Source organism: Nyctibius grandis, chromosome 4 (assembly GCF_013368605.1).
Source record: "Nyctibius grandis isolate bNycGra1 chromosome 4, bNycGra1.pri, whole genome shotgun sequence".
NCBI classification, from domain to species: domain Eukaryota; kingdom Metazoa; phylum Chordata; class Aves; order Nyctibiiformes; family Nyctibiidae; genus Nyctibius; species Nyctibius grandis.
In genome coordinates, this window is record NC_090661.1 from 77,385,843 (window position 1) to 77,400,075 (window position 14,233).

Consider the following 14,233-nt stretch of genomic DNA (forward strand, 5'->3'; position numbering starts at 1 on the left):
GGGATTTGTAGTTTCTAATTAAGATTATACTTGTCAATAAATGCAATTCACTAACAAATAACATTTCCAGTGTTGAAGCCACAAAGGTAGCTAACTTATTGGTCCAAAATATGAATGCATAAATGCAAACATTTTGAAAAAATGTGATAGAGCAAGCTTTTCAGCTAGACTCTGGATAATGACTCCCTCAAAATTAGTTGTTAGGTACATACTAACAAGAAAGACTAATCACTGAAAGCAGTAGATTGTCTTTTGATGTGTTCAAAGTAAGATAAAATGCCCCTTTAAAAGTATGTTTTAAGTAAATGTAAGTTACTGAGCTCAATACAGATAAACAAGGTAATATTTAATGGCCTGTGCTGGCCAGACTAGATGATGCTACAAGACTTCTGGCTTTAAATTAAAAACCAGGAACTATATTCAGGTTCTTAAATACTCCGAAGACTCCTCTCTTTGTCAAGAGAAACAGCCTTTTCTAAAAAGTCAGGTCAAAGACACTGCCCTGGATTAGAAATGGAACCACTGAAAGTCCACCCCCACAAAAGGTCTGAGCAGGGAGTTGTCTTCATTAACTATTTCACTTTCAAGTCAGAGGCTGTGGAGAAGCCCAGGGCTGGTAGAGCTACCTGTGTCAACAAGGCTGGAAGCAAGTGGGAAGCTGCTGTCACACATGATGGGTGGGCCACAAGCTGGGCTAGCTGGCTTTGTGACCATGTTCTATCTGGGAAGAATATCACAACATTAATGAAAAGGTAAATCAATTATTGTTGGTGAAAGAGAAATAAGAGTAAGCCAGCATCTCCATTTAGCCTGCACGGAGGGCTAAACAATAAGCAGTTTTTCTATCACCCAGTCTCCCCTCCCCAACCAAGGAAGGGAATTGGGAAAAGGAGGGAGACTCGTGGGTTGAAATTTAAACAGATTTAATAAAATAAGAAACCCAATATTGATACCCATACAAAAGACACAGAATTATACTTAGCTCATAGAGTGGTAGCAAGTCCCACCATGGATAGTAACCATTAATAAAAGAAGAGAGGAGAAGGATGGAGAACAGAGCAAAGAGCCCCAGCTCCCCGCAGCTTTCCCATTTATAGTGAACCTGGCGTTAATGTTATAGAATACACCTGTGGGCCAGCCTGGGTCAGCTGCCCTGGATTTAACTGCTAATGGCCTTGATCACCATGGCTGGCCACAGACCGAAATCAAATGTAACAGAAAATCGATTCTATAAATTTCAGCCCCACAAAAACAGAACAGCCAGCTACCCCTCCTCTGCCTACGTTGACATAGTGTGGGCAGTATTCACTGGAGTGTGGCAGAAAGGATGACATCGTCTCTGACCTCACCTGGCCGCTTTTGGCCACCAAAGCCAGTCTAACAAAGCAAATGGCCACAGAGATGCATGAGCAGCAGCGATGTGCGTCCCCCTCCAAGAGGCAGTAGGAAGGGGAAGGGTTTGACTCCCCGGGTCACACACCCCATGGCCGAGATAGCAACCCCTTTCTCCTCCCAACACCTTTCTGCCGCAGCAGCCCCCAGTTGCTGGCAGCCCGTTTCTTTCCTGTGTACTTGACTGCCCTCTCCAGTCAACTCCGCGCAGCAGCACATCGGTCCTTTCAAAAAGTCTGTTGCTTTATGGTTCCATTCTAATACAACTGCGTTGATTGTGCCCTTAGAAGTTCTTCTTGGTGTGTGGGCAGAGCTCCTTGTGTGGGACAGTCCTAGGCACTTCTGTCGCAAAGCTCGGGCCATCTCAGGATCTCAGCACAACCTTTGGACATGGACTTATATGCAGGCAGAAACAATTGCATAGAACATTCTAAAGAGCAAGAAATTAAGTAATGGGTTACCAAAAAATAGGTTGAATTTTAGAAATTTCTGCCAAATACCAAGACGTTGAGGTGGAGCCACACATGCTTTTCTCCTGCATCAGCAAAGCAACCCAGGCGACTGTATCATGCAGACAGTATTCCATGTATCCAACCTCAATGGTTTTTATAGATGGCCTCACAGCAAGTTTTACCACCAGCAGGAATTTCTTAGCAAATTCTCTCCTGTAGACTCCACAGAACACCAGCAAAAAGCACAGTGCTTTGGGCAGGAATAGCTGGGAGTGAAATACAGAGACAGGGAAACAGAACAGTCTCAGGACAGAACAAAACTAACCCAAACACATGCAAAGTCCCCTCTCCAGTGACCTTTTTTCTGTAACACAATGCTCACGCTGGGAAAATGTCAGGACTTGCTGCCTTAGCTGTTGAAGAAAACAGCTTTACAGGCACGTCATTAACACATAGTTACAAGAGCACCTGTACTTAGCCTTCCAGGGAGGAGAGAGAACAGCACAGTGAACATTTCTCACTCTATTTATCTTCTACCCTGTCAAAGTCACTGTCAAGCAAACAGGTAGCAAAGCTCTAAGGAAAGCATGAGACACCTTCCCCCAGCATTTCTATCTGTGGGCACCTTTCCCAAGGCCCTAGTGACTTCTTTGGACAAGTTCATCACCAAGTCCTAAGTCCCAAAACGGCATCAAGTAGAAAATGCTGAATTTAATACACTTTAAATTGGTAGTTTTCAAAAGGGAAGGTATTACATAGTATTCTAGGAGTGTCTCATACATATATATACATATATAATATAGTGCTATATATAATATAGCGCTATATATAATATAGCATTGTGTATATGCATATTTATATGTATTTTTTACCAGTAGTAGTTCAAATAATTTATTTAATATAAAGCACGGATCTCAACGTGCTTTATAACCAGTTAAATCTCATAAACACAGGAGAAACTAACTTGACCCTTCTAGTGCCTCTTTTAGTTTTGCCTTGAGTTGAGGGTCATCTAAGGGCATGATGTGTGTAGGTTTGGGCTTCCCCAGCTCAGTGATTGAAATGTCACTACCTGTTTATTTTGGCCCAGTAGCGAGAACTACTGCTAATTTGTAATCCGCGGGTGGGCTGCGCCAGTGCTGCTGTGCACATTCGTACCGGAGACAGGGTGGTACCGCACCCTCCCGGGGCCCGGTGGCACCCCTCGGGGCGCGCCTTTCGACCTCCTTTTCCCTCTCCGTGTGCCTGTTTATCACTTGTGCCACAAGAGAGCACTCTTGGTTTAACTCCGGCGCTGTTCACCTCCGGGTTGAGAAACGAGGGGTGGCCCGGAGAGGTGCGCGGGGTCCAGGCGAACGCTAATGGGGGAGGTCAGCGAGTGCCCGGGCGCGAGTGGCGCCCCGGCGCACACGGTGCGCGTCGAACTACATCTGTTGTAATTGTCCGATTTCCTACACTTTCCGCTTTTTCTCCATCCCTAAATCAGATCGGGGGTGTTGATTTGCACAGAGCTGAGCTGAAAAGCTCACTCCCAAGTTTTGCGCCGAGTTTCACAACCCCGTTTCGCAAGCTGCGGCTCTCGCTGTCGTACTCCAGGGGCAGGGCCGCCCTCGGGCCACGGCCGCCTCCCTGACCAGAGACCTGCCGGCAGCCGCATACCGCGGCGGGGAGAGGCGGCCCCAGGCACGGCCCGCCGGCAGGAAGCGACGGGGCGCTGCTGCCCCCGCTAATGGCCGCCGCGCCCGGGGGCACCCCGCCACGCGCGCCTCGCAGGGGACGCCACCGGTCGTTGGTAGTTACTGCAGGCACAGCCCCGTACCCGCCCCGACCGCCACTTCTGCTCCGCGCGGCGCCCAGGGCCGGCCCCCGCCGGCTCTGGAAGGTCCCGCCGCGTTCCTCGGCCGCGGCCCGCCCTGGCTCGGCACGGCCTGCCACGGCTCCTCGCGGGCCTTTCCGCCCAGGTGTAGACGAGGCCACCCCCCCACCCACGCGTAGTGCCACCGCCGGCCGGTCACCGGCTGCACGGCCCCGCCCCCGGCCCCGCCCCCCCGCGCGACGGCCTTAGCGGCGGCGGCGGGGCGCGCAGAGCGGCAGTCGGCGCGGCCTGGTCAGGATGGCGGCGGTGACTGGCGCGGAGCGGGCCCGCGATGGCAGCTGCCACTTCCAGCGCTCCCGGCTCCTCTGGATGATCGCCATCACCTTCGGCAATGTCCTCCTCGCAGTAAGGAGCGGCGGGTGGGCGCGGGGCGGGGGGGGACCCCGCGGGCCCTGGGCGAGAAGGGCGGGCCTGCCCCGGCGCCCACGGAGCTGGAGCGACAGAGCTCGGGGACCGAATGGGGCCTCCGTGGGCTTGATGCTGCTGCCGCGGCGGCGGCGGCCCTCAGCGGGGCTGCAGGTAGCTCGGAAGCTGCGGGGTTTGTGGAACGGGCTTCCCGAACAGCCGCGGTGTCCGTGGAAGCGCCGCTTTCTGAAATAAGCCGGGAGAAAAAGGAAACTAAAAATGCTGCTTTGGCTGGGTCAGCTTGTGAGGGAGCTGACCACATCCGCGAAGGAAGTTCAGAGAAAAAAGCAAAATCCTTGAACTGGATTCCAAATGAAGCAAGGCTGTGGCACGGAAGGCGTACAGCATCCCTGGGTATGGTTACAACAACCCAAGTGCTGTGGCTTCTGCCAGTTTGCATTGCAGGTGGCCTGTGAAAGTGTCATCAACATCACACAACTGAAACCACATTGTGCATTATTAAAACTTGCTCTAGGACAGCTATCAGTGATATCGACAAGTGATGGCTTTAGTTACAGACTATATTAACTGGTAGCGTTGTTGGAAAACAGACGAGTTCAGTCACCGTGTTGTCTTAATTTCTAAAATTGGACGATAAGGTCCAAACCAAGACAGATCAGTTTACTGGAGTGGGGAGATTAATGACAGTTTTGATATGTCGGACAAGTTTATGCAGGTCATCCATTGACTTCTACGTGTTGTAGTTTTTCTTCCATTTGAATGGATTTTCTACACATAAAAACCACCACTGAAAAAATGATGGCCAAGGCAGGCCAAACAGCTCACAAAACAGCGTTTGGACTGTTTCAAGAAACAGAATCAGCTTTAAGCAGATTCGCTGTTTAAATCCATCATCTTGCCAAATTTATATATAGTTAGAAAATGCAGCATTGATACCAGAGGGAAGATAAGCCAGTGTGAACTTCGGCCCAGCTTAGTATTTACCTTACATCCCCGATGGACTCACTGAGTCCCTGCTTCTCCACCACAGCTTGTTAAAATAAAGGTAGACAGTGATAAGCACCACGGACAACTCAGTGACAGGAAAGATACCTGAACACTGCGTGCATCTTTGAGCTTTCAGCTTAATTATCTTCTGTGACCTGTTCAAAATGGAACAAAATCTGACATTTTCTTTTTTAAGGGACAAAAGAAGACAGACTGATCCCCTAGTTATAGATAGGTAGTTATTCCTCCTTCTCAGTCTAGTTATTGTTTGAATTCTTCAGGTCAGTTGCATCAGATTAACTTCTTCACAACAATGTATTTTTTGCTGCTACCATGTGTAATAGGTAATGGACTTACAACTTGAAGGCCACTTAATGTAGAGATGCACTCTTGGTACACAGATAGCAACCTTAAACTTATCACCTTGGTTTCTCATATGTCAAGGAAAAGAAATTTCATAGATTTGAATCTTCTTAAGTAAGCATGCTTTAGAAGGCTAGTGGTCTTCTTGTTGAAGAATATGGGTCTTGGACAAGGTTAATGGAATGAAAGAGTTGAAATACCATGAATAGATGAGCCTTAAACCATGTTCGCCAGATATGGGGGTGGGGGGAGAGAAAAGAAAGCTAATTTGAAGGTTAAATTGGTAGTAATTCTACTGTGAAGTAAGCTAACTATTTTTTTTTTTTTCCAAGTGGGTAGCGCTTTGGCCTTCAACTATCCCTTATAGTTCTTTGGGAATATTTGGTAGCTTCCTTAATTATTTCGTGGAAAACTACCACAAATGGGTATGCTATGGGTAAGTTATATTTGACTGTATAATTATCTTGCATCTCTCCTGTTGCCCCTCTCTGACTCTTCTGCTTAGTCTGTGTTAACAAGCTTTCCTGTAACCCAGCTGTTAAGTACATTTGAAGAGCTCTCCTTTCAAGCTCATTACAGCTAAGGGTGTGGGGTAAGAAGTATGTAGACTAGACAGGCTAAGACCAGTAAGGAAGTTTAAAAATTCAACTTGGAATTTGACATCTGTATTGTTGTATTGAGAAAGGAAAACAAACTAAGATACTACTTTTGGAGACAATTATTAGTCCATATGTGAACTTATATTTGTAACACCTCCTAAAAGTGGTTCTTTTGTTGAATTGTTACTTGACTAATCTTAATTTTCTCTTTAGCAGTCTTTTTTTTCCAGCTTCAATTAAAGAACATTTTCTACCCTGCTACTAATTTACCCTGATCCTGTGCGTGTGAGAAATAACCTGCTGAAGAAACTGCATAGTGCTAAGTTTTGCTGGGTTACAAAACTTAGTTTTTGTTATTTTAATTAACAAAAGAGCTGGAAAAAAATTCCCTGTAACCAGATCTCTCACTTGCTGACTTCCTGTAAAGACAGGAAGACAGCAGGACTTTCTTGTTTATTTTCACAATGCATCACGTAGAAGATAAGCCTTCATCTTTGCTCAGAGCATCTTTTGCTTTAGCAAGGTATTGAATTGATCCTAACTGAATATCCTGTGTAATTATTTTTTTAGAAAAAGCTCCTCTATGAAAATTTGTAGACCAAGTTTGACTGATCAAGTCATATAATATATTCTGAATCTGCACACACAGTTGTTTTCATAGAACTAAACCTATAAAAACTTCAGTAACTCATTAGGATCACTAAAAATACTTGCGTAAGTGAAAGGATAGATTTTGCATGCTTAACTAAGATTAACTTGTACTGCTTCCACTAAGCATTTGGCTTTTTGGCTTAATCCAAGTGCTGAAAGTTTTGGAAACATGCAATGGATACTTGAAATGGCAGGTCCAGGCGTATTGCATGAGTTACAATTCCTGTAATTTCCTCAGTGGACTTTAGTTTCTTTTAAGACTACGCATGTTTTTTTTTCTAAGGTAAGAAATATGCCTCACTTTCTAGGTTGAAGTGAGATGTCATTTCTGTGCTTCCTGTTTTACATTCTCTGCATAATGCATCTTGGATACAACAGTCTTGTCCCTAATTTTCAACAAAATAAAACATGTTTTCTTTTTATTAGGTTTTGCATAACCTGGTTGATTCACCTAGTAGAAGCCTTCTACAGTGTTAAGTTATGCGAGTAAGTTGTTCCCTCCCCTCACCCCAACACAGATTCTCTGAAAAGGATTTCTGATACAAGTGACATAAGCTACAGACTGATTTTGGTGGTTCTCAGCAGGAATATTAGTTCAGAGGATACTGATAAAATTCTTGCTGCAGTGGTAGTTTGCTGTCCTCCACAAGACATTACTGCAAATTCTGCTAGTGGCTACCGTTGTGCAAGGTGGCAAAAGCAAGGGATGGCAACTTGCAGAACTGCCAGCAGCAAGGTTTGCCAGAGCTTGTCTGTCTGCTTCTGAACTCGCTGTTCACTCGGTAACATTGCGCTTTAGGAAGCAGAGCGAACAATAGATAGTGTAGAAATAGTCTGATAACTTCAGGTGTTATAACTTCATCAGATCTTACCTCATTAGAATTTTGAGACTGCTAATTACCTGCTTAAATGATTGCATCTGTATTGTGAGAATACAATTGAACACTTCAATTTGTGACTATTTGAGATCTACTTGTATCTGTAGGTTTGTGGGATAAAACACTTTGACGAAGGCCAACTAAGTCTTATATTAGGATAACAAATTATTTGGAAAGGTGTGCTGTCCAAACACATCATCCTTCTGTTCATTTGAATTTTGTTTGCGATAATTCAGAAGAATGTAGACACTGGTTTTCATGCTGTACAGAGTAGATGGCCAGTCTGCCATTGTGCAAATGGTGGTTTTCCACTTCATTTAGTTCAGTTCACAGCTGCCTGTCACAGGCTTCTCGGGTAACATCTCTTGAAGGCAAAGGGATTTTGTTCCCTGGAAAGCTATTTAAGGTGGTACTTGAGATAGATAGCGGAATATGCATGAATGTTTCCTGCCTTCAGAATATGAGTTAATAATATTTTTACCAGGCTCCAGATTTAAATTACATAGCTTTGAAGTTAAAACTTTAACTCTGATTCTGCAGATAGATATAGGTATATAGGCTTAATGTGATTTTTAAGTACGAGGGAACTGGATTACCAGTGAATGTACCAAGTGGGTGTACTGTAATCAAGTTAAGTAATGAAGTTTTACAGAGTGGTGTTAAAGCCTGTAAGAAAGAGAGCATAGCTTGCCTGCCCATCATTATCTCTTCAGGCATACTTCTGTAGATTACTAAAGAGTTGTACTTTACTTTGAGCACCAAATACCATATACTGTTTACTGATGTAAAAGTGATGCCTGCTTGTGAACGTCACAAAGGAGGCATGAGGAAGCAGGTACAGATCTGTTAATCTGTAGTAGTACTGTCATTGGCTGTTGACCTGTATTTCTGCATATGGTCTGTTCAAGTGAGCTTGCTTTATAGAAGCAGGTAAATTTCTTAAGCCCTAGTTTTCCAGTTTCTGCACTCATCTGGAAACACTGCAGCTGGGATTATTAAAAAAAAAGTTTTCAGAGCTGGTAAGACAATTTAAGAAATGTTGTGTTAATCAACACTTGCTACACAATCATTTTGTACTTGTAGAGGCTATGGAACAATTAACAGCTGAACTGTTCTAGCAAAGGTCAGTAGAGGGAGCTCCCTTGTAAACTAACGAGTTGGAGCACAGTTGTGCTTGACATAATTGTTTCCTGGAAATATGGTTTTGCTATCATATTTATACTTGTTCTTTTCTCTAAAAATTCAGTAGTATTTCTCAACAACAGTGAAGTGGAAGAAAAAATTACATTTTCTGTAACATACAGAAAAATTCACATATGCTAAGTTAAAAGTAACTGACATAGGAAGGTCTCTGATTCATAAATCAGGTCAGGTGTCTTCAGGCCCCTGTGCCTGTATTTTTCTAGCCACAAATTCAGGTAACAGTGCATCTCCATCCTGCATCGCGCAGTAATTGTCAGGCCTCTTTGCCCTGCTAGCATACAGTCTGCCTTCAGTGACTGCAGTCAACAAGAAGTTATACAGAGACTTGTGTACTAAGATTAGTATTAAGCTACTCTAATTTCTTGGTTCTTTGTACATAAACTTCTGGGATAAGTAATTTCAAATAGCATAGGCTGAGATTGCAATTTATATATTAATTGAGGAAATTGTATGCATGAAATCTCTGAAAGAACCTTTGTTCCGTAGATAGCTTAAAATCCACTAAAATCACAAGAACTGGTATGTTTAGTACAGGAAGTAAGTCTCAGCAGATTGAAATTAATGTTGCTAAGTTCAAATGTTGTAATCAAGTCTGATGTATCAAGGATGGGTAGAAATATCTAACCTTACTTTGTAAGTATCACAGTATAGTCTGCAAAACCATAAGTTTTTTGACACATTTTATGCTTTTGTTAATGTTACAGATCTAAAGGAATCACTGACCCAGCGATTCAGTTTCAATGGTTCGTTCAGACACTTTTCTTTGGGTATGCTTCCTTTGGTCTTCTGGTGTGTTACAAACCTTCAGCAAAGAAGCACTACTAGAAGACAGTGAAAGAAGTCACTTCTCACATTCTTCATCCTCATTTTTCAGAAAATATGCTCACGTACATGTCTAGGTGCTGTCATTAGCTAAATTACATTCCTGCTACATGATGCAGTGCCCTTCTACCCAAGAAACTCTCCTCTTACTAAACAAGACAATTATAATTCACAGGGCCCTGCCCTGTGGATAGTTCAGTAGAAATTTAGACCTTCAGTCTCAGCACTGCCAAAGTTTAATTCCATTTATCGCACAAGAAGCCCGAAGTTGCTCCTCTGCAGTTTTTGACATAGACTGTGTACTCTGTCATTGAAAAGTCCCTGACAGCTGGTAGTGGCAGTTGATAAATTACCTTTTCATGTGGAGGAATTTTCTTGTACCACAGGGAGAGTTATTCACAGCCACAAGGCAACTTGCATCTGTTTCATGATAGGATTTAAATTTACCTATTTTTTTTCTCTACAGGACATTTTAGTGACTTTGTTGTTGTTGTTGTTGTTAGAGCCTGGTCCTTGTACTTTGTTTTGTCAACTTATTTTCTTCCACAAAGGACAGACCACTGTATTGCTGCAGGCACATTAAAAAGACCAAGTGTCAGTTCAGGCTGAGGTGCAGTGATGAGCTTGGATACATAAAACACTTTGATTTGGTTTAATACATGTGCCTTAAATCTCATGCAGCATGACCTCATCTTTTGAATGAAGATTTTAGTCTTTGAGTTAGTATAGCATAAAGTAGTAATCCTGTAGCTTTGAGGGCAGCTTTTTCAAAAAGTAATTTATTATCCAAGAAAAAAGAAATCAATTAGCATTCCAAAACCTAGCTGAAAATTTTATATTTGTGAATGAAATTAGATGTAGTGTGTAAACATGCACCACTGGTTCCCGGATGCTGATGTCCTGAAATCTATGGATGAGAGACCATCTTAAGCACCCCTCAGAGTACTTCCTCTATGTGTAGTGAGCCTTTTATCATACTGTCTTTTACTTTTGAATATTTGAACAAGAATTTAGCCTGTCTTGTTTTAGCACTTTTAAAAGTAATAACTATTTAAAATACTAACTATGGTGTGGGGAGAAGTTTTACCATGCCACCTGTGGTGCTACTGTTGTGGAAGAGAGGACAAGAAAAGGTTGTTCTTCCTCTAACAAAAAGCTCCATGAGGCAGTAACAAATAAATTTATGCCTTGTGCAGTACCTACAGACTGTAACACTTCTGATGGAGAAGTCTTATTCAAGCACAGGTGCATAGAGTTTTTGCTTTTCAGGGGGTACTAAAAGCATGGAGAACAGAAGGGTTTGAAATGGTGGTTTGTTTTATTTTTTCAAATTGCAAACTGATAACATTAACATTTTGTAGAGAAGTAGAAAATTACGTTTAGTGGCTAGAAATCCAACAGAAGTGTCAAGAGCCTGAGCTATGTTTTACTGTGTAACCTTTGATCTTAGTCTGTGACCCTGGAATAAAGATTTTAAAAAAGGTGAATAAGTTGTTTTTAATTTATCCTGGAAATAAATGTCTATACAAAATATATAGGCATCATCTTTACACCAATACCAGTCTTCACACTTGGAACATACAGGATCAGCTGAGTGTATGCTTTCCAGAGTAAGTCCTGCACAAGTCTAGTATTTCTAACAGGGCAAGGTATTGATGTGACTTGTCTTTACACACACAAAAAAAAAATTCTGCACGGAACTAAAATGTGTATAGGTGTAATACTTTGTGTTTCAAGATGAATTCTAATTGAATGCTTAATGAGCATTAACTTAAGAATGTGAAGGGATAAAAGGAGTAACTTTGTTTCAACATTTTCATGATAGTGTTCCTGTACAGAGGAAAAGGTGTAACAATAACACCAAGGCTAGTTAAGCACCTAGGAAAGGTGGTAAAAGACTTTTTTTTCTTCTTAATAGGCATGTTTGTCTGTTCTTGTTTCCCACTATTCACTTTCCATCAGTGAAGCTGTAAATAAGATCAGAACTACTATGCTAGCTTTCCCTCCCACTGCCAGTCTGCACACCAGGCACTTGTGATGCTCACCATCACAGCTTTCACAGCCCTTGGTGAGGGCTCTGGAATGGCTACAGATAAGTCACAGATTTGAGAAGTTAACCACTTACTGTTAGACTCAACTTAATTAGAAGGGCTTCTTTTCAGAGAGGCAATGATAAAAGCTTCCTCAGTGCAGCCCAAGGAAGCTATAAAAAAAACAAAAATGTAGTCAATTTATAACTGCCTTAGTTGAAAAATATTTTGAAGTTAGAACAGGTTTTAGCCAGACATTGGCATCAGCAGATTTTTTTGAAGCCTCTCGGGGTTTTTTTTGTTTGTTTGTGTTTTTTCTTTTTATTTTTTTATTTTTAGCTTGACAGATTTCAGCAGGTCTCTGTTTGGAGATTGTTGGGCATTGCTTATCAAACTCTTTACAAATGCAGCTACGTTGTATTCATTTACCTTCAAATGTTTACTCTTCCCTACCCTTGCTTGGCAGCAATTAAGTTTTTCCATTTGTTTTAAAAAAAAAAAATTATTTACTTTCAGCCTCTGTCCCGGAGCTGTAAGCAGCACAGATGCCTGTTTACTAATGTTTTTGAAGCCCATGAGATCCCCAGGTCAAAATCCAAGAAGCACGGGATAAGCAATGCTGACTAGCTTTTAATGTAAAATAGCCTTGAGGAAAAGAAAGAAACCCACAGAATAACAAGATTCAAAATAATGTTGAGATACCACTTCTGAATATTCATTTATAGCATCCCTAACATCACAGCAAGATAAACGTACCATAATACTTTACAAAATTATATGTTAAAAAAAGCCCACAGAAGCATGAATCCAAGTCAGCAACTCCCTAAGCCCATAAAGAGACATACATTCATGGCTAGTAACAGGCTCTTTGGAAACAGCGCTGGTTACACCAGGCGTAAGCGTTTCTCCAGGCTATCCTAATAGCGACAATAAAGGATTACTCTTAATCATACATAGCAGTTCTTTCCACTGCAATCAAAATACCCTTTCCACAGCAAAAGGGGAAAGTGACACAAGTGTACCCTTATGTTCTTACGGCAGCTCAAAGGCTAGGCTGAGTGTCAACCATCTCCCACATCACCACCCAACCCACCAGGCCAAAATGGAACACTTGCAAATGTTAGTACTTCACTGTAAAAATAGTTTCAAAATATTACTTCCCACCAAAAGGAAAACCAAATGAAACTTACAGAAGGGTTTTACTGTTAAAGAACACCGCTAAAGAAGGAGGTAAATCACCAAGAAAGCTAAGCTGACATTAAGAAAGGCTTTTCAGCATGGATTTTTCTGCCAACTAGGCTGTTGACAGTACTGAAGAGAAATAAATACTGTTTAGCCATCCATTTCAAATTGAAAACATAAGAAAAAAAACCTCTGTGAAAGCCGACGTGCAAAACTGGGTACGCTTTGTGCTAATAATGTAAAGTAGAATATAGAAAAATAAGTCATTATTTATTTGACCTGCATTGGTAGTCAAAAAGAAATAATTCCATACAAGTCACAAATAACCACATCGCTTACAACAGTGCTTTTATGCCCCGATTGCTTGGTAACTGTGTTGCAGGAGAAAACACAAAGAAACTACCGAGATCCATTTTCACCTTTAAATCATAATATATGGGAATATCTGGAAATGAGCGTAATGTACTTCTTAAAGCAGGGTGAGTAATCCAGATCAGTGTGCTTGGCAAATCACTGCTCAAACCAAGCTCAGCTGATGAGAAGCTAGGTCAGAAAATGCAGCATCAGCTCAGAAACTTTGCTGGGTCTGAGCAGGGGCAGCGAGATGTCTCCTCTCTGTTTCCGAGAACTATTTCTAAAGCCTTAAGGGCTGTGGCTCATTTTTGCAAGGGAGTGATTAAAAACCTCTCTCAGAATCACAATATGTTGCCTCTCTTTCATGCTGACCTAGATTTTTCTAAATACAACAGGAGTCAACTGGGCTAGCCTTTGGAAATACCCCAGTGTTTATTCATTAAGGACATTTAATTTGCCCTGTGGCTGGCCAGCTGGTCTGAATGGCAGCAGAGCCTGGTTAAAGCTGGAGGGATATCCTCATTGACAATGGAGTCTGCAGTAAGTTTGACCACTCTAGACAAAGCCTTTGAAGTCCTACAGTCTGCTGCTTGTGGGCATTCTGGCACGATCTCGGGTGGGGGGGCAGAAATTGCAGACCTTCCACAGAAATACAGCAGATTTCAGAGGAACGTGTTATGGAAAGCAACTGTCAGCTCACCCAGTTTAAGGTTTCCAGGCAAATGACCTCTGCAAAGAACAAAAAGTAACTAGTGCAGTAGTGTTTCCATGAATGAGAGAATCTGAGTTCCTTATGTATTTATACCTCATGTTTGAATAGAGAGGGGAACACCAATTCCCATTCTTTAATTACAGTACTGTTGTATACGAGCCCTCGTTAATGAGGTTGTCAGTCTCACTTCACTATTTACAAGGCTACACAGTTTAAAAAACCCTTTGCTTTTTCACTTGTTAATTACAAGCTTGTACATTTTTATTCCCCTGCCTCCCAGCAGGTGATCTCCACACACAAAATAGAGAGCTATTTCTAGAGGTTTTTTAATGACTCCACTCATTTGAGGACTTAATGAAAACTTTT

At 42.2% G+C, this 14,233-nt stretch overlaps 1 protein-coding gene across 2 annotated transcripts; it reads left to right on the plus strand.

Moving 5' to 3' along the window:
• The first annotated feature begins 3,934 nt into the window (after positions 1 to 3,934).
• TMEM254 (transmembrane protein 254) lies at positions 3,935 to 11,073 on the plus strand. 2 transcript variants are annotated; one of them, XM_068399855.1, is made up of 4 exons: positions 3,935 to 4,065; positions 5,769 to 5,872; positions 7,113 to 7,172; positions 9,472 to 11,073. In XM_068399855.1, the coding sequence occupies exons 1-4, from the start codon at positions 3,958 to 3,960 to the stop codon at positions 9,590 to 9,592; spliced, it is 393 nt and encodes a 130-aa protein (XP_068255956.1). In that variant the 5' UTR covers positions 3,935 to 3,957; the 3' UTR covers positions 9,593 to 11,073. The 2 variants fall into 2 exon arrangements, with proteins under 2 accessions (XP_068255956.1, XP_068255957.1); XM_068399856.1 differs by lacking the exon at positions 3,935 to 4,065 and adding an exon at positions 4,186 to 4,479.
• The last annotated feature ends 3,160 nt before the right edge of the window (positions 11,074 to 14,233 follow it).

What these genes read in the sequence shown, in the direction of transcription:
- TMEM254 (XM_068399855.1), top strand. Translation starts at nt 3,958, where the DNA reads ATGGCGGCGGTGACTGGCGCGGAGCGGGCCCGCGATGGCAGCTGCCAC. An exon ending in TCGGCAATGTCCTCCTCGCA is followed by an intron (nt 4,066 to 5,768) that starts GTAAGGAGCGGC and finishes TTTTTTTCCAAG; the next exon opens with TGGGTAGCGCTTTGGCCTTC. An exon ending in TACAGTGTTAAGTTATGCGA is followed by an intron (nt 7,173 to 9,471) that starts GTAAGTTGTTCC and finishes TTAATGTTACAG; the next exon opens with ATCTAAAGGAATCACTGACC.